The sequence below is a fragment of the Serpula lacrymans genome (genome assembly GCF_000218685.1).
Source record: "Serpula lacrymans var. lacrymans S7.9 unplaced genomic scaffold SERLAscaffold_4, whole genome shotgun sequence".
In the NCBI taxonomy this organism is placed as follows: domain Eukaryota; kingdom Fungi; phylum Basidiomycota; class Agaricomycetes; order Boletales; family Serpulaceae; genus Serpula; species Serpula lacrymans.
The window spans coordinates 56,707-81,528 of NW_006763293.1; the positions used below are offsets into that span (position 1 = coordinate 56,707).

General features: G+C 43.4%; 8 protein-coding genes across 8 annotated transcripts; 4 read left to right on the forward strand and 4 right to left on the reverse strand.

The window, feature by feature from the left end:
- Positions 1 to 5,749: 5,749 nt before the first annotated feature.
- Positions 5,750 to 6,988, forward strand: SERLADRAFT_459850 (uncharacterized protein; the record flags this gene model as incomplete). The annotated part of the gene is made up of 3 exons (XM_007315080.1): positions 5,750 to 5,982; positions 6,045 to 6,759; positions 6,816 to 6,988. Coding segments are annotated over 3 exons (939 nt in total), but the record flags the coding sequence as incomplete, so codon positions are not given.
- On the reverse strand, positions 6,985 to 8,080 carry SERLADRAFT_459853 (uncharacterized protein; the record flags this gene model as incomplete). Its single annotated transcript, XM_007315081.1, has 4 exons — positions 6,985 to 7,544; positions 7,597 to 7,711; positions 7,773 to 7,834; positions 7,884 to 8,080. 4 exons carry the CDS (start codon positions 8,005 to 8,007, stop codon positions 7,309 to 7,311), a joined length of 537 nt encoding a protein of 178 aa, XP_007315143.1.
- A 169-nt stretch (positions 8,081 to 8,249) lies between these two features.
- On the reverse strand, positions 8,250 to 9,192 carry SERLADRAFT_459854 (uncharacterized protein; the record flags this gene model as incomplete). The annotated part of the gene is made up of 3 exons (XM_007315082.1): positions 8,250 to 8,536; positions 8,587 to 8,757; positions 8,821 to 9,192. 3 exons carry the CDS (start codon positions 9,071 to 9,073, stop codon positions 8,346 to 8,348), a joined length of 615 nt encoding a protein of 204 aa, XP_007315144.1.
- A 225-nt stretch (positions 9,193 to 9,417) lies between these two features.
- SERLADRAFT_381211 (uncharacterized protein) lies at positions 9,418 to 10,002 on the forward strand (the record flags this gene model as incomplete). The annotated part of the gene is made up of 5 exons (XM_007315083.1): positions 9,418 to 9,562; positions 9,622 to 9,653; positions 9,710 to 9,717; positions 9,778 to 9,798; positions 9,849 to 10,002. 5 exons carry the CDS (start codon positions 9,455 to 9,457, stop codon positions 9,980 to 9,982), a joined length of 303 nt encoding a protein of 100 aa, XP_007315145.1.
- Positions 10,003 to 10,434: 432 nt separating this feature from the next.
- SERLADRAFT_381214 (uncharacterized protein) lies at positions 10,435 to 10,691 on the forward strand (the record flags this gene model as incomplete). The annotated part of the gene is made up of 1 exon (XM_007315084.1): positions 10,435 to 10,691. A coding segment is annotated over one exon (257 nt), but the record flags the coding sequence as incomplete, so codon positions are not given.
- A 6,324-nt stretch (positions 10,692 to 17,015) lies between these two features.
- Positions 17,016 to 17,519, reverse strand: SERLADRAFT_406285 (uncharacterized protein; the record flags this gene model as incomplete). Its single annotated transcript, XM_007315085.1, has 1 exon — positions 17,016 to 17,519. One exon carries the CDS (start codon positions 17,517 to 17,519, stop codon positions 17,016 to 17,018), a length of 504 nt encoding a protein of 167 aa, XP_007315147.1.
- Positions 17,520 to 20,102: 2,583 nt separating this feature from the next.
- On the forward strand, positions 20,103 to 20,763 carry SERLADRAFT_346990 (uncharacterized protein; the record flags this gene model as incomplete). Its single annotated transcript, XM_007315086.1, has 2 exons — positions 20,103 to 20,520; positions 20,600 to 20,763. Coding segments are annotated over 2 exons (582 nt in total), but the record flags the coding sequence as incomplete, so codon positions are not given.
- Positions 20,764 to 22,002: 1,239 nt separating this feature from the next.
- SERLADRAFT_446295 (uncharacterized protein) lies at positions 22,003 to 24,746 on the reverse strand (the record flags this gene model as incomplete). The annotated part of the gene is made up of 18 exons (XM_007315087.1): positions 22,003 to 22,122; positions 22,182 to 22,203; positions 22,263 to 22,392; positions 22,449 to 22,456; positions 22,517 to 22,537; positions 22,588 to 22,818; positions 22,870 to 22,901; positions 22,960 to 23,170; positions 23,224 to 23,305; positions 23,361 to 23,432; positions 23,488 to 23,509; positions 23,563 to 23,664; positions 23,717 to 23,845; positions 23,900 to 23,954; positions 24,014 to 24,072; positions 24,133 to 24,236; positions 24,294 to 24,324; positions 24,406 to 24,746. The coding sequence occupies 18 exons, from the start codon at positions 24,475 to 24,477 to the stop codon at positions 22,072 to 22,074; spliced, it is 1,434 nt and encodes a 477-aa protein (XP_007315149.1).
- Positions 24,747 to 24,822: the final 76 nt, after the last annotated feature.

Here is a 24,822-nt window from a genome sequence, read left to right on the forward strand (position 1 = left end):
AGTGGTTTCTGGGCCATCAATTGATCTGTCTGGGTCCCCATCAAGTAGAGTGTCCAGTATGTCCCACAGTACTGGTGCATCACTTTTATACTCTGCTGCCATTTCTTTCATGCAAAACTCTTCAAGTTGGTTGGTTGTAGCCTTTCTGGCATTAAAGTGCCAACTGGTATTTTTGCGGACCAGAACTTGTATCTCCTGCATGCACTGCTTCTCAAGAATATGTTTGGCCCATTTTAGAACGACTTCTTTTGTTTGGATTGTGAGGGAGGGGTGGTTGAAAAAAGCAACAAGGATAGCTGGGAACAGTGTTTAGAGATCTTGAATGATTTAGTGGTGTTTATAGTGAGAAGATGGTTGTCGAACATGGTGATGGATTGATCACTGATGTTCAGTCTTGTGTCCTCACATCAGCCTATTCTACCTCTATCTTTCTTACTAAGAATAGAAACAGGTCGCGTGGAATGGTTATTTTATTTTTGAAAAAATTGTAATTTTTTGGTGTTCAATTTTTGGTCTCAGGTGTCACAAGTCACTGTGGCGACCATTGTTTACTGATGTTAAACTCCAGCCGCTGTGGAGAGAGAGCAAGGATCAAAGTTGTGCTGACTTTAAATTATTTTTAATCACATGACTATCTAATTATAGTGCTACACCTTAGCAATAAGTTTTGCCTCAACGCCCTAATAATCATCCTCCTCTCTCGCAACAGTGGATGGGGTGGAGCCTGGGGGGCTGGTTGAGATTGACAGTGTTATCCATTGTATTGGGACAAGTTGGAGGGCTGTCTGTGATTGCACCCGGTGCTGCACAATTTCTCGAAGAGGGGGACGGGTGGTTGAGGGTGAGGGTGAGGGTGATATTATATTGACTGTCTCCAATGTCGTTGAAAACACTATGCAACGCTGTCATGCACCAAAGTTGATTGGTAGCATGGACAGGTGTCAATAATGAAGCGAATATTCAAAAAGACTTGCCTTTGCGCCACACAGGCACAGTGCCACGTGGAATAGTAATTAATATTGCCTGTTTCGAACTTGTGGCTGATCAGCACCACCTCTATTAGGCAATCCAGTCACACTCTCCTTTGCTTTTCCATTCAGTACTTTCCGCGTTTCAGCATTTCGGCAAATTTTCACGTCGCCACTGGCTACACATTGCATTGCGCCCTCGCTTTTGTCGTTTCCCTTACTCCCCTTCCTTTGCCTAGCCCCACCATGGGCCCCTTCCTCTCCTTTTTATTCTCACCTGATGGTGGTTTCTGAATCCCCATTCTAATCCACTTTTTTGTCACTTCCACCCTCCTCCTCCTCATCTTATTTGCACCCCCACCATTTCTGATGTCACCACTTCCTATCCGCTTCCATCGCCAATCCGTTGACTACCACGTGCCACTGCTGATATCAGCAAAGCCCCGGCGGCCGGTCCAAATAGGGCAACAGGTCCATCTTCATGACGTCAATCTGCCATCATATACTATCAAAACATTGGTCGCTCGTCTTGCCTGGTTGGAGCGTGGGTGGGTAGTTTTTGAGCTGGAGAAGGTTCATCTCCTTGTGTCGCCCATGTTCATCGCTGTCCCATTCACTTGGGTACACTTATCTTTTGTCCATCGTCTTCGCTACAGCTACACCTACCACACCCTGCCTGGGACTCACTTGTTCCAAATTGGAACTACTCCTCTCCCTCCCTCGTTTGATCAGGAAGTCCAACACAACCAGTCCATTGGTAAGGCCATGGAACTGTTGGATTTGGACTAGGTGGTGGACCGGTGGCTCCAGTTTCTTTTTCTTCAGCAGAACATTCATTTACAGTGCGATTATTTTTGATTTTTGAATCATTTCTATGGACACATATTTTTTAGAATGCCTGACTGACAATAAAGGAACTGTGTTGATACTGATAGTGTTTTGCCTTGCCCTTTTTTTACTGCATCTTCCCATGACATCATGATTTTCCTGCTCTCTTTTTGCTATTGGACTTTACTTTATGGCTGTACAAACCTGTGACATTACTCACAGCATTCATTGTTCTATCCCTTTCTTTTCTTTTTTTGACAATCTTATCCTGTACTACCTACGCAGGATTTGTCAGTGTACATTCCTTCCTTCATGTTCTTTCTCATTCTTTTTGCACAGCTATACTGTGCATAGCCTACTTTTCTTTTACTATATAAACCCCTGTATTTTACCTTGTAAAACAACAAGTACTCGATTCCAGACTTCTTCTCTAATCTTAAGTCCACTTCTTACTGCTACTTGTGATCCAGTGTGGTCACAACACTTCCCACTGCTACCACTGTTAATTGCTGTCATCGTCACTCCCCACTTTTGAAGTCATTGTTATCCCTTTCAATTAGAGTCCTTCTGAGCACTACAGTTTGTGCGTCAGGAGCCTGCTATCACTGGGAACCTCATCACGTCGTCATCCTCATTGTTCTCAAACCTACCTTGTGCTACAATTAGCAAGGTAGTGCTCGTCTATACTCGCCACAAAGCCCCTATCTTTCTATATTCCAACTATCCCTCCTCCTCAAAACCCACACCCATACATCTCTGGGTTTTACTTTGAAGGATCCTCATACATACCACCCCACAAACAACCAGAGCACCCACTGTTCTAGGAGGCAAAGCCCATAAACAAGTTCCGTGAAATCTGGGAGGATTGTGTGTTAGTTTGTTTTTGTGTGTGGTTTTCTAACAGCAGTTCTCATCATCAACAACGGGCAACCCAAAGGACAAGTCACCACCCCTTCTAAACTATGTCTTACCTCGGGTGATGGGATTTTGATTAGGAACCCTGAAACACAAGTTGAGGTCTGGCTTACAGGCAGTGTTGACTATGGGCTCTGTACTTTTCAGCAGAAGAAGATTGCAGTGCATTTTCTTTGTAGTACATACCTCAAGAGGCTTCTCGTCCTGTTATACGCAGACATTGTATCCAAAGGTGACATGGCCGATCTTGTCAGTAGCATCAAACATAGGATTTTCTTGGTTGAAGCAAAGAAAGACAATGAATTTTTGCTGAATTGTTTGCCAGACGCTATCAGTCAGGCTATGGTTATAAGTGAGAAGGATGGGTGCGTATTTGAGCCTCTGAAATATGGCCTATTTTCTAAAACAAATTTTAGCAAGCCTGTGCGGTTTTGCTTATCCAATGGTCAAAAATGGTTGTTTTGTTTATATCTGAAAAATGAGCAAGGTCAATGGATTGTATACAGGGGAACTCCAATTGGAATTGGAAGGCCGTCTAAAGATGAGATTCAGAAGCTTGTGGACCTTATCTATCACTGGGTGCGTGTATACAGTATTTGGTCTAAGATACATTCTAAGCGTATGTGTTCTCAGTTCATTGATTCAACAAATCCTTTGAATGAAAAACTATATTTGTTAGAGTTTCCTGAAGCCATGATTGCCTCAAGGTGGATTTATTGTTACTCTAAATTTGTGCAAGTTAATCCAAGTCCAAGGCAACAACTTGTTGCCCATGCAGTTTTCAAACAATGTTTTTTGATTTATCCCCAACTCTAAACATTAGTTGAGGAGGGTTCTGTGGGTAGCAAACAGCCATCGGCTCTGTCAATTGCTCTGCAAAATGAGGTAAATTAAATTTCTGATTAGTAATATTGTGTTTTTCCTTTTTTTTATGTAATTACTTCCTTTTCTGTAACATATTGTGTTTGTGATCCACATTACTTACACTCCAATTGTATAGTTTGTATTTGATCTCCGCCACTATTCATTATTTAGAACTCACAACCAACTCACAACAGTGGAACTTGTTCCCCGACTCCATTTAGCTAAATTCATAATGATAGACCAATATTTTGAAAAATTACATACGTAGAAGTTTGACTGACTTTTCACTGAGTTGATTTGAGTTGGAATATTAGACTAAATCTTAAAAAAAGGCTAAACTAATGTGGTTAGACTCTGACAGAGTCACATGCTGGTGGCCAGCACTGTAAATTATTCACACTCCATTTTGTCTTCTTGTATGTGTGCTCTCACATGATGGTTTATCATTATCCATTTAGCTGTACCATTGTTAACTGTCTGTTCGGATGGGGGGCTATTTAGATGTCACAGAGGTCACACAAGCTGGAGCTCCACTTGGCACTATTAGTGGTTGAACATGATTTTGAGTGTGGTGCACCTGAACTTTTTGAAATTGAGATTGCAGTACCTTAGTAGAGTGTTGTTATGATCTCTATTGGACATTTAAGGACTACTCATTTCTTTTTACTCATCGGTTATACCATCGGACCGATGACTCATTTCCTTCACGTACACTTCCGTTCCTCTCGCATTCACAGTACCTATTATAGTACCTAGTCCTCAACAGACGGACCTGCCCTAGATAGGACCTAACTCCTATCACCGATTCCTTTCCATTATAAATACCATGTAACAGCAGTAGTATTCTCCAATACAATTCTACGCAGTTTACGCTTACAAAGCTAGACTCCTAAGATCAGACTTCTACTCAGAAGAAGACCAACTCTTGTTGGAAGACCTCCACTCAGAACTATGTTCTCGAACTTGTCTTCGGATAAGTCTCTTTATAAACCTCGACGAACCCTCAGACTTTGTTAAGCACTTCGTGCGTAACAAGTGTTACTTTCTCGAAAGTCACACACATGGAAGGAGCTCACTCAATAATTCAGGATTTTGTGCTAGGAAAGTTGGAGTAAGTGGTAAGAATACATAGAACTGCTATGGGTTAAGTCATTGAGGAAAAATGACAGTGGAATGTATGTTTTCAGAAATGTCCAAATATCCCCCCCCCCCTTCATCTGAACTGACGGTAAACAATTGTATGGAGGAAGGGTTATCTGTCATATCAATTTGGACGCCTGTCTGCATTCTGATGTGCACACAGTTTTCTGGGAAAACAAAATAATGCCAATTAGTAAATAAATAAAGCAAAATAACAATATTAAGGTTCTGCCACCTTCCCCAACTCTGAACTAGTGTTTGAGTTTGCACCGGTCCAACTTGCATATCAACTATATCAACAACACTCCCATATGCCCCTGCCAGTGCTTGTATACTAATACTACTGCCTGCTTTCAGCTAAGTCATTAGTCTTTTGACCAGCATTATATATAAAGAGCTCTGTGATATGTGACAAACTTTTACTGTGACAAATACAGTATGCAACTGATCTGTCCTGGTCTTAATATACTGTATGGACAATAATGCAGTAGTGTTGCACACAGAAATTCTGGTTATAAAATGTTTCCTGAAGACAAATTGCTCACTCAGAAGACCTAGACCTTGATTTGGAGATGTCGGATTATAGTTCATAATAATGGTGTGAATCTTTGTACCAGCCTAAGGAAAATGGGTGTTTTTTTGGTAACATCATGTTGTCTTCTATCAGTGTCAGTAAACAAACCTGTATATGCTCTTGAAAATGAAGTTGGCACAACAGTTTTCATGCACAAAGTTTTAGCATTGCCTTAAGATTTGTTTGTGTTTACCCTAGAGTCGGGGATTGGCGCCGCTACGATTTATATAAATGATCTACTATGTAGTTGTTTTACTACTAGACTCGGTATGAATCGCGTGACTCTGTGAGATCCTATCCAATCCGGTACAAATTGTGTCATTTTCGACCGTGACTGGACTGATCTTTGACCCCGGTCAATATGCGTACCCTTTCTCTGTCCTCTGAACCGCCCACAGCTTCCATTGTAGAATTAAGCTCCATGGAATATAAGGCAATACCACCTGCAATCTCTAAACCTGTAGCACTGTCATCAATCCCACCACCAACCTCCAAAATACCGTCCGTCACGCTCGATAGCGATGTCATCACAGACAATATGGCTGCAAGGCTTTCCATGAGTTTTCTGGGCCATGTCATGTTCTTGAAGAGTCAAGTTCCTTTGTTGGTCTGCTATCTTCAGCACTCATCGTTCGGGTCTTAATGCTGCCTTTCAGTCCAGTCATACAGCTGGCGCGAATGCCTGGCAGTAATGTAAGCTTTTATCGAGTCTTTTACCATTCTCTGGAACTTGATTAATTCGCCCTTCAAACAAGACAAACAATCGCGCGTCCAAAAAGCGAGCTGAGCTGCTGAACTCGCTTGACACTCTTGCATCGCATTTGAACACGACATTCACCTCTCTATCCACAGCCATCGCGCTGAAAGAAAAGTCGGGCGCCAGAGACTCGGATGGTAGCATCAAAGATAGCTCCCAGCACGATCAGAGCAGAACATCAGTTGCCTATCTTGCTATCGTACTGGGATCAACTATCGGTGCAGCTAAAGCCCGGGTGATACTTGGTGTAAATGGTCTGGAAATCAAAGTCTGGGGCGAGAGAGAAGAACTCAATGTTGAGGGAACTTCGTCTGGTACGGATTCGGAAGATAACGAAGAAAGTCTCGAAGGTTCAGGTTCTGGCGAAAGCTCCAGCAGTGATGGCAGTGAATCAGAGCGAGACTCTGGTGCAGAGTCGGAACATGACGATGATGAGGCAGATTGTTTGAGTGATCGGGATAGCCAATCAGGGAGTGAAGCAAGCTGTTCAGACTCGTGCGAGTCTCCACCTCGTTCTCGAAGTCCATCTCCCACACCGTCATATCAATCGACACCCGACTCGGAAGCGCCGTCTCCGCCGCCATCACCATCAAGGCGTTTCCAATCCCATGCTGAAGAACAAGAGACTTTACGAACTGCTGAGAGACTTCTTTCACGGACGTTAGCGAGTGCCTGTGCAGAAGGAGAAGACACAGGAATGGCTTCTGAGATGGGTAAGTAAAATTGATGGACCCACAGTCAATATACGAACTTTATTGTTTCCCTTTAGCGCCAACACAGACGCATATACTCCTACGTGCACCCAGGAGATTTGTACATCCTGCTTGGATACCGAGACAGAATCTCAATAATTCGATGGACGATACTCTCGCAGACTTTCTACAAGAATCCCGCCCAGGAAATAGCCCGCATGGTATCAAAAAGAAAAGATCGAAGAAAGGAATCAAAGTTGAGGGCGTGTGGATCAAATCTCGGGGAGTTGGTGTAGAGGACCCGACAGAAGACAACGACGAAACTATTGCAGAGGAAGACGAGTATATTTGGTGGACTTGGGATGGAAAGCTAGCCGGATTTGCTGACTGGTAGATTCACTGACCCTATTCGTGGTTTCTTTACACTTGCACCAGTCATCATAACCTGACAAGAAGTGAAGCGGAACATATTGTATCGAACTACTGTAACAGTACCAAAATAAAAATACATGCATCATCCAAAGGTCCGCGGATTAGCAGAAGTGAAAGAGGTCTGCTGCCAGGGGTTAATTACCCTCTCCAAATATAACTTTCGTTATATAGATACCCGTCTCTTGTAAACTTCACTCCTTCTTTGGCTAGCATTTCCATCTTTCGGTTGCACTGTAACCCAGTCGTCTTGCCGTCTTTACTTTTAGCGTCAACACCCCACTCGCCGTAGAAACCGCCGATATACAGATTGGACGCGACGATGCGATGACATGGTACAAATGGTGCAAACGGATTGTTGCGCAATGCAGATCCAACTGAAAAGTCCATGTCACCATATATACGATGGAAAGACGAGATGGAGCTTACTAGTGCGAGGAGACCCCTCTCCAAGGGCAAGACAGATATCCTTGTACGTAGTCACGCGTCCCACAGGGATTGTCCTGACATAGTCATATACTTCCCACCGATGAGGTGTTACATGCTATGGCAGAAAAGAAAGCTCAGTAAATGAATCGGAAATACCAGACAACGCGTAAAATTACCTTTCCAGCTGCTGTTTTATACGAGGCTCGCTCTGAAGCGGTGAGCGGATATTTTATATTGCCTTAGAGGGTCATTCAGAAGCCACAATGCGTTTCGCAATGATAGCTCACAAACTGCGAGGTCTTGAGGTTCATCGCTTACAGTAAAAGCTTCAATGACTGATTTGCGCGTCTTGAAGGTAGAGACTCGGATAGTTGTAATTTTGTTTCCAGTGGTGGTTCTGATAGCCGGCATTGTTAACTTGGAATTTGTATGTGTATAATATTTATGATGGTGGTTAAAAGTAACGTGGAGTGCCCTTTTCGTGTGGGATGTCTGACTTTTGTGCTTATCGTCGCGAGTCAAATCCGAAGGCGTAAATCACTTGTGCAGCACGTGATCTCACCCCCCCTGCAGCTTTTTCGTGCCCTCTCTTATTTCTCTTGAAAAAAATCTTGACTTATGTCAAGAACCACCAACTTGCTTCTTGCCCAATCGAAGTCAATGAGATTCATATTGCAAAGTAAACAATTATCTACGCAAATGAATAGGTGGATCATACTGTAACATCTACCAGAAACTCGCTGGCAAGTCTAAGCCTTGGTCTTGTCTCCCACCAGCCTCTTTCCCAGAATCCTCATACCTCCAAGAGCAGTCAGAGCTCCGCCAGCAAGAACAGGGCCTGCTGCTGGCGCAGCTGTCATTGCAAACGATTGTACTGCGGAGAAAGCACCACATGTGGCGGCACCGTATACAGACGATTGAACCCCAGCGGCAATTGAGCCTGTTCCTTTGTCAGAACCAATAATAACTAGGCATAAAGTATGAACTAACCTCCAACTGGCCCTGCGGCACTGAAGCCAGCTGCGTTCGCAACCATTAAACCAACCGTGGGGAGAACAATCGCGCTTCCAACTACTGTAAGGGCGATACCACCAGAGATCGCAAGAGCGGGATGTTCGTCGTGGAATTTTTTGATATCTTTGAGTTCGAGGGCCCGTACATCTAAGGGTAATGATTAAGGTAAAGTTATGAGAATACATCGTGATGGGCCTACGGGAAATTCACCTGAAAACGCTTCTCCTACTGTGGCTTTCATACCTTGAAGGTCACTTCCTACCGTGGCTTTCATCTCCTGAAGTTCACCTCCTACCATGGCTTTTATCCCTTGAAGCTCGTCTTTTATAGCCTCTCGCAGAGGAGCGGCCTTATCCACCCATTTACCAAGGTCTGACCCGGATAATTGAGCCAATGTAGGTTTGTATTTCCATAGCTCTAACCTCTGTGCAGCGTTTGTTGCCGCGGCGATTGTTGACACCATCTCCTACGAGTTGTAAGAGTAAAATTGTGCTCTATACAGTAACTCAAGAGGGTACGGAACGATGTATGGTAAATGTACCACAACTTGAACCCCGCACAGCCAAAATAACAAGTGTATACAGGTTGTACCCACAAGTAGTTCATAGCTCGCCTTATATGGGGTAGGACAGAATAGACGCTGAGGCACTTTGACACGAACCAGTACACTTATATCAAGTTAGAGGCGGACTCATGTACTGTATCTGCGGCACGGTGCTGCCTAGGAGCTTGATTGTGACTGGCCAGCGAGTAACAACAACTGTGTATATAACACGAACATGTCGTTGGTACACTGTTAATATAAACATTGATATACGCCCTTACAATTAATATAAGCAACAACATGGAAACTGACTGCTCGTGCATTACAAGATCAGGTTTATGTGGTAGCAGTGCCTATTCACGGGGTATCCCTAAAGCCCATCAAATATTGCATGATCTGGAACGCAGCCTAAAGAACAACGAAGAGAATAAATATTGTTCAAGTCTTTGAATAATCCAGTGTATTACCACAGGAGCGAATTGGGGAACCCTGAGGTTCCCTGATTTCTCCAGGGTTATCATTAATGATGCCACCATGACAGATGACACTACTCACAGATCATGCTATTAAGATACGCCATTGTCATGTAAGTCAGCAGAACTGATGAGAGGCATTACACTTACTTCTGGATTATGATCCTCATTCTTGATGACAGACATCAGCTCCATGTTCAGAACACAACAGAAAGACTCACCCTTCAGCGATAAGAATGAAATCAGCAAGGCCATGGATGATCACACTCCTCTGGCTCTTCTCAATCACGTTCGGCAGAACAGTGGACGCTGGAAGCAAGCTTCCATCTCCGTTGGGGAAGACGTTGACGTTTGAGCATTTGGTCCATTCCATATCAACAGCCTGACATCGCTCCGGATAAGATTAGATCATCCTATGAACCGTGTGAGAATGGACGGTCAGACTGTCCGTTTTTGCACGGTCCAGCAGCATGGCACTGCTCCCCCCGAGTAATCTATCAACATCCGCTCTTTCAATGTCCACCCATATTGCACCAAATATCTTGTCTGAGGATCAAGTCCAGCCCATCCTTGAGCAAATTGTTATGCACTTGAAGCATAATTCTCCATATATGTCCAGGTGAGAAATCATTCTCTGGCTACATTCCTGATCTGATTTTTTCCCCTAGCAATTTTATATTGAACCATCAAGTTTCCCTGAGTTTGTGGACAAGCTCAGAGAAACCGACTACAGCACTCTAAGGTATGATTTTTTGTGAGTGAGTATACTGTACTTATGTCCCTACTTCCAGATATATGTATGACCATATGAAAAGCATCCTGCAACTGAGCATGCCTACTCCTGTACATGAAGTTTTCATTGAGCGCCTCAGTGAACTTTTACAGGGGAAACTGTCAGGCCTTATCAGACGGTCAGATGGGAAGTTCAAGTTGAGTTCTAATACGTCCAAGTTCCTCCGGCGAGGTCAAATCACCACTGTACCCAACTTAGTCCTCAAGTTCCAAAGCCTCAACCCTAGCACTGAGTGGCAGGAGTTGTTCATTGTTGAGGTCTCCCACTCCCAGTCACTTGGCAACGTCACCCAGAAGGTGAAAAAGTACTGGGAGGAGCTCCCCCACCTTGTTGGCATTCTAGTTGTCAAATTCTATGAATTCCACAAATACGCAAAACCCCAATATGGGTATGCTGAACCTGTCAACATGCAGTATTGGTACAACTTACAAAAGGATGACAATATCAAATATGGCCCTCTGAGGACAGCTGATGGCGTAACATGGGCGGGTACATTTGTGGTGGATATGTACCTCTATGAAAAGGATCAAAAGACTGTGGGGAAGGAGGACTACGCAAGGGATCTTCCTATGCCCGTAGTACTGGTGCATTCCCTCTTGATCACAACATTCTTTGTCTAATATAACATACATACAGAGGGTAGTACCTAATAGAGATGTGGGCCAACTCTATCCCACTCAAGCCCAGAAAGATGAATTCAACGAAGTTTTCAATCGTGTTATTACCAGGTCAATTTTGGAGATGGAGAATATTATGAGGAGTGCACCCCAGACTATTGCTAACCTAGAAGCTGAAATTGTAGCTGCTCAGATTGCAGCGCTAGAGGTTGCTACCCAGGATTTAATAGCAAACTGCACTGGTGTTACAATAACACAATTTTCGGACCTTTCCTTCTTTTTCATTCTCCGATTTAACCTTGTACTTTAGCCTTCACACATGGTGCCACGCGGCACTTCCCTTTTTCCAAACTCCTCTTTCTTGCGCCACGTTGCCTTTTTTCTTATTTTAGATACAAGTCTCTCACACAGTGGAGCTGGCCATGCAGGCTAGGCCCCATAACATCACCAGCCACTGTCTCTATCAACTGTATAGTACACATGTACAAACAACCCTGTAGTAGTATATATACCTCAATAGATCCAGGAGACTCCTCAGCAAGTCCTCCTGTTGTATACCAACAAACTCTCTGCAGCTTAAAGGGTAACCACTCCCTCAAACATCTTCTTTATAGTGTGTTCTTGTGTGCACCAGAGTAACTAACTCTTGGTTATTACAACTGGTCGTCCTCCTCAGAGTGGTACCCATTCACGCACCCCCACCACTACTCTACCTACTCCCCATTTGTGCCCCCAAGTATTGCCTAAAGAGATATCTCCCATTGATCTCTCAGTCTTCAAAGTCCAGCTGGATTTTGATAACTTTCTTCAGGCTTTTCAAGGATCTGTAGCTGATCTGGCACATAGATGTTTTCAGGATCATTATAATGCCCCCCAAAGTCATGCTAAGGCAGCTAGGAGAAGGAGTCCTTTTCACTCTGAAGAAGAAGTGGGTCGGCTTGTTCAACAGAGATTGGGTGGAGTTATCTCCAGCAATGCTAACAATATCATAAGGGGGCAGTGAGAAATGGACAAGGCATTATATGTATTAATTTTCTTGTACTTGTAAACAATTTGTTACTTGAGACATATACAACCTCTTTTTGTTATAACAGCAGGTCTCCATAGGGGCATCTTGGGACAATATTGCAACAGTACCAGCCAACAGTTACCAGGTGATGCTAGAGGAGGACAATGAGTGGGACAACATTAACCACAGAAATTCTCAGGCTCCCTCATCAGTGGCGGTGTATTTGTGGAGGTACTCAACAATGATTGGGTGATATTACACTATGGATTCTGGGAGACAAAAGTCACCAGACCTTAGGGACACATATTGGCTGCAGCCATCAACAGAAACTGGCTGCCCTCACTTGGCTGTGTGTGCATCAGGGGGAGGGAGTTTACTGCCCCACAGATGGATGACATCTTCACTCATGCACACAAGGCCAGTGCATATATCCAGCTGCACCAAGTTAAAGCCCTAGTGGCAGAGGCTCAGCAACATGTGGCCAATAGAAACCCATCCTGACCCACAAATATATACTTGCCAACTGGAGAATACCCAACTGGGTGAAAGGAAAGGAAGAACAAACAGCAAAAGCAACAGCTTCTACATTAGCGGCTACAGAAGGCAGTAAGCCAATCATTGCAAAAGCACCCCATAAGAAGAAGGGCGTCCTAATGCCAAAGCTGACTGGACTAGCATTGGAGTGGGTGAACTGACTCATCAGGAAAAACCCAGATGGCTATGATAGCTCAAATAGCACTATATGGGTTATAGCTGGTATAGTTGGTATAGACTGTTACGCACAAAGTGCTTAACAAAGTCTTGTGTTTGTTCAAGGAGTTATCTGTAGCTTATCTGAGGATAAGTTCAAGAGCACAGTTTTGAGCAGAGTTCTAGTGAGAGGAAATCACTTGTTCTTCTGGTAGGAAGTCTGGTTCTTAGAGTCTAGCTTTGTGAGTGTAAACTGTGTAGAATTATGTTGAGGAAAATACTACTATGTGTACATGGCTATATATAGGCAATGTCATCGGTGATGGGAGTTATGTCCTATCTAGGGTAGGCCCATCCGTTGAAGGACTAGTACTATGACAAGGTAATACAAATGCAAGAATATCAGAAGTATTCGTGAAGGAATATAAGTCATCAGTCCGCTGGTATAACCGATGAGTAAAGGAAAATGACTGGTCCATGAAAAGAAGTAAAAGTGAAGTAGAAACTGTAACATAGACAAGTACCTATTGTAACACTCTACATAGCTGGCATGTAGCTTTATCAGCTCTGATAGCTGTGTATAGTTCATATAGCTCCTATAGTTCTTATAGCAATATGATGGCTGACAGCAAAAAATCTATTGATTATGGAAATTGAACCCACAACCACATATTAACCACTTTTTTGAGCTTACTAAGCATTTACATACCAGAGTACTTATTCACTACACCATGTAGGCTTATAAGGATTTCTGATAAGTTGTTGTTGTAACTTGAAGCTGCCTTGTATTTATGGAGTGTGAAATAAGTAGCTAGCTAATGAGGTATAGCACCTATGCAATGTTCTAGCAATTATTCTGATGATTATTCTGACTTTTTTAAAGATCCTTTTATCAAAACATTTTAGCTAGCTATATAGTACTATAGGCAGCTATAAGATACACTATAGATATGGTACCTGATAATCAGAAAATTAGTGATATTTTTGATGTTGGACTTACTTTTACTAAATAATGAGACTCAAATAGACAATCCCTAAAGTATACAATAGACAATTGGTATTGTATTGTATCACTGACATATAGCTACTATATGGTGCTCTTCACTTAGCCACCACCTGTTTTGTGCAATATTCCCACCCCTTTAAGAAAAAATCTGATTTTATTTTTGTCTTACCAAAATGATCCTTTCAACAAGAGGAACAAAACTGTAAGAGCATTTTTTTATTGGATTAAAATTGGCGGATATAAATATTTACAGAGGGGGTAATTTGGCCAGTGTGACAACACCAACAAGACACAGTCTTGGGGCACTGGAGCACAACGAAACAACACTCAAAAGAAGAAGAAGAGGTGGGAGTGGTTACCCATTTGGTAGGACCAAGTTGGTTGTTGGTAGACAACGGGTGGAATCGCTGAGTCCTTCCCCATGTATTGCTCCTGTATATACACTAAAATATATGAGGTACTGTACAGTTGTAAAAAAAATTTAAAGTCCGATGCTTAGCATGTGACCGGTCACATGATGAGTCTAGACATTGGTCAGGTGTTGTGTCACATGACTGGTCATATGAAAAGTCAAAAATATAAAGTAAAGTAAATGGTCACATGACTGGTCATGTGACTTGGAAAAATAAAAGTAAAAGTACGAAAAAAGTGAAGGGTAAGTAGGTACTGGTACGTCGATTGTAACAGCCAGCACATACACATATTGTCCATTTTCAGTCAAAAAGGTGTGCTATGGTCTCCGGAACATGTCTTTGTGATTTATATTTTGTCGAGCTGAATTTCTTAAACTGTAACTGTGCACCTCTGGTCCCCAAGCTTGACTAATATGCCTTCATCCACCTGTGCATGCAAAGCTCCCACAGCCGTATTGTGCTCAAATGCACAGATTCCAAGGCCTTTGGCATATTTGTCTTCAGTGTTTCAAAAGTGCAGTCACAGTTGTCACAGAGATATTTCTTAACTCGGCCCCAAAACAATTCAATGAAATTAAGTTCACAATTGAACTTGGGCAAAAATATGCAAAGGTGTCCAGCATTCTCAATAACTTCTTGAACAAGATATTGTTGCTGTTGAAAGTCGGGCTGGAGTTCCAAGATACGCTTGTTCAGCAGGCTGTGGCACGACCTTCACATTTGGATGCACACTTTCCATGATGATGTGGCTGATAGAGACCACATTCTGTGAGAACAGCTTTGATCCCTTTTGGCTCGTTAGGATACTGTGGATGGCTGGAAGGGAATACCATTTCTTGCTCCACTCTGACTCCATCTTGAATGAACCAGTCATTCCGCATGCGAGCCTGTTTGCCACCAGGATTAACATTTATACAAGACGCTACCAGAGCATCAGCAGCATATGCCGAGTGCCTCTGAGAGTTATCAATCAGAAACAAGGCCTGATACCCAGCACTGTGGACTTGTTCAAATGCAGGTATGATTTTTTCTGCAAGCTGATGGAGAAATGCTCAAAGGCCAGATTCAACTTCTAGCTGAAAGAGCAAACACTGACTTGTTTCACAAACATCTTGCCATTCCAGTAGCCTTTGTAATTCTTCCCATACTCCAAACTTGAAGATTGCCCTGCTTCTGCAATATGACCAACAGTCAAACAGATTACATTGCTGCAATAGATTCCTCGCCCTGCACCTTTTTTTTATAATGCATGCTTGTCCTCCAAAACCCAGTATTTGTCAGCGCTGTCATTTGCCTGTGCAGTCATCTCATCATGGGCACAAATAACAAAGTGCTGCTCAACATAATCTTGAGGTTTGGTAACCAGTTCAGAGTCCACATCCCCAACAACATAATGAACCAGCCTTTGCGCATATTTCTTCATCTCTGGCAAAAAGTGGCTCTGGCAATAATCCACAACATCATCTGGTTGGTCATGTCCATCAAAATAAAGGGCCTTTTTATTAAGAACAAAGCTTGAAGGAAGTGTCTAGCCACTTGCTGAGAGCAATCAGGGACTGGAACTAGAGTCCAATGTGAGTAACTATATTATTAGAGAGTATGACAGGTATACAGTACCTAGAGTCCAATGTGAGTAACTAGAGAATAGGAAGCATTGGACTCTGCAATACTGTCCGAAGTTTTGTAAACAAAGGTAAACAAAGCAGCCACAAAGGCGAAATAATAGAGAACACAATCAATAGTGAATGATAGAAGAATAGATAGAGAAAGGAATGAAAATATATAGGTAGCACAAAGATGCAGAATCACCAAAACTAACACTTTTTGTGTGAGATATAGCGAAATCCTTCACGGTGCAACCACCAACAAGCAGTTGACAGAGAAATTCCTCAACCAACTTTGAGGTGAATTTATGGGAATAACTTGAGCTCAAAATGCTTCTTAAGCCCGCATGGCATTTCCTCATTAACAATCTGACGGCCATATTTCTCCAATTCAGCTGGAATCAGTTTGCTTTGCGTGAACTGTGCTAATTTCTCTGGGTTTGTGGCCCACTTGTGTGAACAAACATATTCCCGCAATTCAGTGGCAACAACAGAATCCCAGAGGAGTAAGTAGACCTTGGCATGCTGGCCTGTCTGTGACTTTGGGAGCTCCCGTTGAGAAATTCACAACCTCGCCCACTTGCAAAGCTACTGGCCGCCTAAAGCAGCAGCAAATCTGTGGTTTTCTGCTGCCCGTACTGAAGCATCAGTTAATAGGTGACCATTCTTTATAATGAGTGCAAGATGGCTCTGAATAGCTCATGTGCAGTGTGCCTGCAGTCCACTCGGTCCACCAACAAATATTGTCTTCTTTGACTTAATCAGCTTCTCTATTGCCTAAAGAGCATTCCTTAGCTCGTCCATTTTCCTCTCCCTCTCTTCCCTCCAATGGATGCGGTAAGGCACGTCAAGTTTCTGCTGTTTAAGCGGAGCAGTAGCAGACAGACAGTTGGTTTGCCCTTTGGTCTGAACTCCCGCTCTGCACTTGTTTTAATCTGACTCATAGCCAGTTTTGTCATCACCTTCAATGTTTGTGTCTTTGGAGAGATATCCAGTGTAAGTTTTCATCTTTCTGGAGCTGGACGAATCATCAGACCAAGCAGATGGCACCAGTGTGTTCAATGAGTCATGGGGCACTGGCTGGGACTGATTCGTGCTTGCTCGCACAAACACTCTCTGCATCATGGCAGTTTGTGGGTCATTGCTACATGTGTGGTGAGCATGGCACCAGATCAAAGCTTTTAATTTATCAAGACTTACCACATTTTTGCTTCTCTACACTTCTCTATGCATTCTTGCGCTGCTTGGTCCTGCCTTTAATGTGTCCATGCAGAGTGTCCATTGTATCCAAGTGTTCTGTTTGCCTCAGCTGTTTTCCAATCAGCAAACATTCTTGTTGTTTGAATCTCCTCAAATCCAGTGCAGTTTCCCAAGGCCTCAACTTCTGCTCTGAGCTCCTGCAGGTTTGCTTCCAGCTCATCACCCTCCATTTTACAGATGCTCTCAGAATCCGACCAACTGCTCTCAGGATTCAATGGCATTTCATACTTGCTGCTACTGGGCCAGCAGACATTAACCCCATCGGAATCACATTCCAAGTCCAGCTCCATGGGCGTGTATCTGGGTCTGGCATGGTCTGCTGGTGCAAGATGCATGGCCATGTCATTGTCAGCATCTCCCTCGAGCCATTCAGGTGTCGCTCCTGCACAGTATTGGACTGCAGATTCTGGTCCATGTTTGGGTGTAGCGGTGACTCTGCTAGTGGGCCATCTTGCAGCTCTTGCTCGAGCAGCCTTCAGTTTTTGGGCTTTCTTGGACATCGGGGGGAGGGCAAGATAGTGTCTCATTCAATCCACCACTCATCTCGTCCCTCAGTACTGTACATAGGGTTAGGGTTAGTTTGTTAACCACATCAATTTGGCCACTGCACCAAACAAGCAGCGCCTAAGTGAAGAGCACCATAGCTCAAAATCAATTCTTATAGCTCATATAACCAAGGTGCTGTGTGAATTGAGTAAGTGTGTGATAATAAAGAGTGAACCAATAATACCGGCGTTGAGGCACTCAAAGCTTCAATAGAACACTTTACATGTTGACACCATTTTCTGTAAGCTGTTAGAGTATGTTGGAGAATTGGTCCCTCAGAGCATAGGAGTAAGCATGGGAGAAGGATCTTTTGGCAAATGAATGCCATAAAATGTAAATACCATGTAAAAAAGTATTATACTATCATTGGACACTGGATGCATCAAGAAGGCCCTAGTTGGCTATGAAAGTTTATATTAGTGACATCCAACATCACGTGAGGTGACAAGTCTGTGACAGTCCTGAAAGACAAGTGATGCCGGGGTGCCAACGAGGATAAGGCAGATTAGCAAGTTCCATCAACAGGACAGGCGGATCAAAGACACTATGCTATGAGTGATGATACTATCACCAAAAGATATACTGTAGTACTATTATGTGCTAGATATGTGGTTAGTATAGATATGAATTAAATCTCACTCATGAACTAGCTCAGTGGAATGAGCATCATCAAACTCCTTCATATTGCTTTCCGGAAGGACCCAATGCCCACGATACTTCTTGATAGCCCATGTGGCCTGCATGCTATTGAGGCCCTTCTGATACCCATCAATAAACTGCCGAGATCTGATTGCAAATCTAGAAAATATTGGTGCCTTAATGGATTTTGTTTATTTACAATTTCAGTCAGAAGATTATAGCCTGTCTACAACAACAAATGTAATAACTTTCTTCAAACTGCATGGATGAAAAACCAGAAACCGCAAGAATTTAGGAAATGCAAAAATGCTACACTTTGCGGTTGTCAATTTTTCTTAGACATCGACACAGAGTAAATTTTGATTTGTTCTCATCCTGTCACGATTCTGTAACACCAAAAATGTGACATAGGATGCCCCCACATGAGGCCTACCTTACATACTTCAGATAACACCTTGAAGCAGGGGCCACCTTGTTGTGGTTTACTTCTTTATTTTGAGGAGCAAAGGTACCTAAGCTCTGAAAATTTTTCCCTGAGCTTTCATCTCAGTGACCTATTGGTTGTAGAAGAAAGCCTGGATTTTTTTATACAAATGGCTGACCAATGTATTAAACTGATTGTCTGGCTGTTCATTCTCTAGTTGGTGCACCTGACACCCTTTGTTTTGGTTTTGGGCAGCCTGCACCCTATTTCCACAACCTCAGGACATGTGTCCCTCTTGGCCACAATTGTAGCAGTTGCCTGTTACAACCAAAGTTTCTATACTCTGGTGCACGGCAAGGATAGGCAAGGAGGGGTGAAACTCCCTTAGATAGAATCAAGTTAGTTGACGGTATTTAACAGGAGGACTTGCTGAGGAGTCTCCTTGATATATTGGGGTTTATTCCTGGTACCATAGGTTACCAGGTCTCACAATTAGCTACCAACATTGGTTTTAGCCCTAGTCTGCCGCTCTGACTTTCCATGGGCATGTGTGCACTTTTGAGTTTTGGTTGTCGTGCCACACACACTGGATCTATTCTCACACTCCCCCTCCTTTCATTCCCCCTCTGGTCATCATTAAACATTATAGACCCAAGGGGGCAACTACTTCCCATGGGTGCCATTATCACTACAACACTGAAGAGGGTATCACTTCCCCTTGAGTGGCAGGGGAAATGTCATGTGTGTCAAAGACAAAGACCTAAGGCTCTACTGTACAATTTGTAAGTCAAACCTCATGCTACAACATGTGCCACTATGGTTGTGGTTGGCTGGGACCAGGGTTGCCCGGAGGGCCATAATATATAATACATCTACAGACTATTTGTACATGTGTATTATACAGTTAATAAAAGTGGTGGCTGATGATGTTATAGGGTGCAGCCAGCCCATATGACCAGCTCCACCACGTGAGAGAGTTGTAGCTCAAAATAAAAGCAAAGCAGTGCAGCATGAGAAAGTGAAAGTATAAATGGACTTTGAAATAAAAAGGAAAGTGCCACATGGCATAAGTGCCCAAAAGGAGAAAGAAGTTACAGCTGATATGGAAAATGTTGGCTGTGCCAACATTTTCTCTTGCATGTATTGTAGCTTAATAATATGGTCTAAAATCCAAAAAAGGAATAACATAGAATCCTAATATGCAAACATGTAACCTGGATTGATAACACTTTTTTGATTGACTACCATGCCCTACAGACACATTAGCAAGGATATCAAGGAGCATGCTCTTTGGCTGATAGAACACAGCTACATCTGCAACATTTTTGGCATCTCTGAGCATTCTCTTTGCTGCTAGCAGGCCAATCATGAGACATTCGGCTCTGTAGCACCTCCTATATACCCTATTCAAGGCTGCCCACATATCCTCAATGCAAACCAAGCCGAGGGAATATATTCACTGCTTGATAATGTTCCGGAGATATACCTGGACAAAATTCAAGACTGGTTAGTACTTGCACATGATGTGCACACATCAAAGACCGCCCTTTTCAAGAATATTAGAGATGCAGGGCTGACCTATAAGATACTGCAAAAAACAGCATCAGACAGAGATAATGATTTAAGGGAGGAGTGGTTGCAGGACATAAACACACACTTCACAGCCAGGCAATTTATCATGATTGATGAAACCAACAAAAATGACTGGACAATCTATCAATACTATGGACAGGCGCCAAAAGGTCGTCGTGCTATGGTTCAGGCTAATTTTGTCTGGGGAGAACACTACGGTCCAGGAGCGGCACTCACACTTGATGGGTATCTATCTGCCATGGATATATTCCATATCACTGTCAATGGCAAGGACTTTTTTGATTTTTGTTTTAAACAGTGTGGTATGCTTTCTCATTTATATTTACACTTATTGTTCTGATGTGTTACTACTGCTTATGATGAACCCATATCCTCAAGACAAAAATATTATTATCCTCAGCAGCTGTGCAATACACAAACTGAATGCTCTGCAGGAAGTCATAGAAAGTATAGGGTGTATGTTGATTTCTTTGCCACCCTACTCCCCAGACTTGAATCCTATCAGGGAGAGCTTTAGTTGTGGTATGGTTTGGTCTTTTTAGCTTGATTTGTAGGCTGTGTCATACCCGTACCAGAGGACAAAACTCCAGAATCTCCAAAGGAGATACTGTATTTCCTCAAGTCCAAACCTCCCAAACCTTTGGTATTCTCAGGATTATGCTCCTCATGGCCTGCTGGTCGGCATAACCTGTGCCCCACCCCCACATGGTACTCCGGACTCCTGTTCTGATACTCCTGCACCGGACTTCTAGTCCGTCATATGCTTTCCTATGCACATTCTTGTACTCCTCATGGACTCTGTAATTTAGACCTTATGATACACTCCTTGCACATATGTTTCTGTCTCGCTAGATAATTGTCCGCATGGAACTCCGTACCTACATTACAAGTTACTCCTTATGAGCTCCTACTCCTCCGTTAGTATATAAGTTGTAGCTCCTGTACTCCGTTCCTGCAGTTCAAATATCAACTAGATTCCCTCGCCTTTTTACAAGTCCCTTTCTAAGTCTTTCTAACCCTTCTCCGAAGGATCTTTACTCTGCTCCCTTTTCATCCTCTACTCTCATCTGTCTTTTCCAACAAGTTAGGGATCAAGGTCCATGGAAGGGCCTAGTGCAAGAGCTAAGCCAATTTCCCACCTTGTACTCTGTTACCCCCTACTCCATCTCTGTACTCTGTAAGGTCATGGTTCTGACAGGCTGACATTTTGTGTTTTTTAGTCAAAGGCTGGATTCACTGTAACTACCTTCACATTCAAGTGAAGCAGCTTCAGGATACTCTTGTTCTTGAGGCCGCATATGCTGCGACAGCTAACAAGGATTGAGGGTGATTTTCTCACTCTGGATATAATATAGAGGCTATTTTGTAGTATATATCTGTTGTTCTCTGTGTAAAAATGCACATAACATTATTGTATTGAGTCCAATTACAAAGGTAAATGAGTGTGGGTAAAACTAAATACTGTGATCTTTCTTATATCTATTCTACATCTTCAGAACACAAGCCCAGGTGAGATGCTTGAATTCTGCTTCCCTATGCTGTTGCTCTATAATGGTCGTCAAATCATATCCCCCACACAAGGCCAGTTATAATCACAGAATAAATTTTCGGGTGAAGGTCCGAAATTCACTTACATTATATAATATAATTTTTACAGTGGCACGGTGCTGCCTAGAACTTGATTGTGACTGGTCAGCGAGTAACAACAACTGTGTATATAACACAAACATGTCGTTGGTACACTGTTAATATAAACATTGATGTACGCCCTTACAATTAATATAAGCAACAACATGGAAACTGACTGCTCGTGCATTACAAGATCAGGTTTATGTGGTAGCAGTGCCTATTCACGGGGTATCCCTAAAGCCCATCAAATATTGCATGATCTGGAACGCAGCCTAAAGAACAACGAAGAGAATTAATGTCGTTCAAGTCTATGAATAATCAAGTGTCTTACCACAGGAGCGAATTGGGGAACCCTGAGGGAAGTTCGACCAGGTCAGTATTCGTTTGTGACTGGATGAGAACGAAGTCTTACATGTGTCCACTGAGAGCGACTTCGAAATACGTTAAGCCTCGCTCAGAATGCATATTTCCATATGCGCCAACTCCATCGACGATGAAGCTGTCGTTCGCGATGGGCGCTTGGAAACCTTGCATACCGTTCCCTGATTTCTCCAAGGTTAGCACAAGTGATGCCACCATGACAGACGATATTACTCACAGGTCATGCTATTAAGATACGCCATCGTCATGTAAGTCAGCAGATCTGATGAGAGGCATTACACTTACTTCTGGATCACGATCCTCGTTCTTGATGACAGACATCAGCTGCATGTTCAGAACACAACGGAAAGACTCACCCTTCAGCGATAAGAATGAAATCAGCAAGGCCATGGACGATCACACTCCTCTGGCTCTTCTCAATCACGTTCGGCAGAACAGTGAACGCTGGAGGCAAGCTTCCATCTCCGTTGGGGAAGACGTTGACGTTCGAGCATTCGGTCCATTCCGTATCAACAGGAGCGTGAATAGCTTCCTTCACCTCTTTGCGATTAAAGTATATAGGAGACTGCTGTTGAGGGAAGGATCCACTAGACTTCACACGTCAGATTCAGTTCAAAGGCAAACCAGAGGAACCTTACGGGAATCCAAGAACGTCCCACAAAATTGGGTACTGGCGTAAAGGTGATATCTAGTTAGTGGGCAATCTCGCTAATGCGTAAGGAACTGACGGTATCCCAGATGCGATAAATATCAAAGGCAGGGTTGATTATCAGGGCATTATTGAAGATTTCATCCCAAACATCACAACCTTGGTCGAACTCTATTGAAGTTCCGGGTAATGGAAGGAGGCCCTGTGGAGGGTATGTGACGTATTTCTCCATATATCCGGTATAGTTACAACTCGCGGCCTGCTTTTCAAGTGTTGCCAAGAAGGTTTGGCTAGATTCAGATAAATGAGCAACGTTTGTGGGCCAGGAGTGCATGGGACGAACTTGAAAGAGAATAGACCAGTGTATTTATTTACGAAATCCACTGCAGGGATCTCTTCTTGCACGACGTCCCATGACAGGGATGCTGAAAAGAAGAAGCTTTGGTATATGGTGGCGTTTGGCCAAAACCAACAACTCACGATCGCTAACCCAGATGCCTTGCAAAGAGAGGTCAAGGAGAGTTGGGTTTTCATAAATGTAGTTGGCAATATCTGTAGGGCCAAACTATCAATATGCCCACGCAACGAACGCATCGGTAGAACACACAAGGTATATAAGTTCCTGCATACTGTGAAAGTATTAGGTGGCATACACGATTTACTCTGAAAACAGCATGCTTACACTTTCGCCGGTCAAGTAAAGCTTCTTTCCTTGTAACTCAGAGAATACTTCGAGGAATTGCTGCATGAAACCGACAAGCTGAGCGGCGAGGTCATCTTCATTCTACGGTTGATGTTAAGATTCATGATAGCACACTACCCCTTTGTGGACGTACCTGAATATTTGGCGTCCCCTGAGAGAAACCAGTTCCCACTGGCTGCTCAACCCACAAGACGCTGGAAAGGTTGGTCCAACTATGTTCATTGACTGTGGGCTTGGCTTGCCCCCAAGCCCAGCTCAATGGCTACGAGAATATAAGTAAACGTCAACAAACATGGCATGCAAAGTAATAGCTGACCCCGTTCTCTTGAAGTAAACCTTCCAGCGAAGAACAACCAGGGCCACCATTAGTCCTTGAATCAATATGAATTTCAACGAAACGAAAGCCATGTGGGGCTCAAGGAAATTATACCAGAAGATGATATCATCTAAACTTCCTTCAGGTCCAGGAGGGAAAAACCAGAAGAATAGCTATAGCAGAAGGCCGTACAAGTCAATATATAGTATCCAAAAGTAATACTGCAGCCTCACCTGGCGCGTCTCGTTCGGACTGTTACTGATTGGTAGCAAACCTGCCCAACTTGGACCTACGTCGAAGTCGACTAAGGGGAGTGATGAGCCATTCACGTAGAACTCTATGTAAAAACACATGTCAAGGTGAATATCAGATAGCTAGCCAAGTGGGATCTTACCTGAAGCCTTAGGATTTGTGAACGTGATGTTCTGCACACCACTACTACGTTTGACAGGACCTGCATTACTGGTTTGCCAGCGCTTTGCAGCCTCCAGTTGACGCGCTCTGACTTCATGCTTCGTAATTTGGCGTGCGCCGACGCTGGCGACAGCGACGAGAGCGAAGAGAAGGTTCGACCACATGACGGGACTTTGATAGGCTCCTCAGTTCTGTTAGGCACTCTTATAAAGTGCAAATATCTGACAGAAAGATAAGTTGAGGGCGCTTCATGCGATGTGATTTTATAGTGCGAGACTGATAGTTGCATGCGGTGCGCGCTTCGGGTGCCGTTACTATCTATTTATTGCTGTGAATCCCCCATAACGCTGGAGGAAGGCCTAAAGCATTGCACCATGTGATGATTGCGACCGGGAACGTTTGGGTAGTCCTTTGTGGAAGAGAACAAATATGTAGCGTTGCTCGGAAATTCGGAAGGTGTTGACTCCAGCCGTGACTCAGGCACATACATATAATACTGGAGCCTTAAA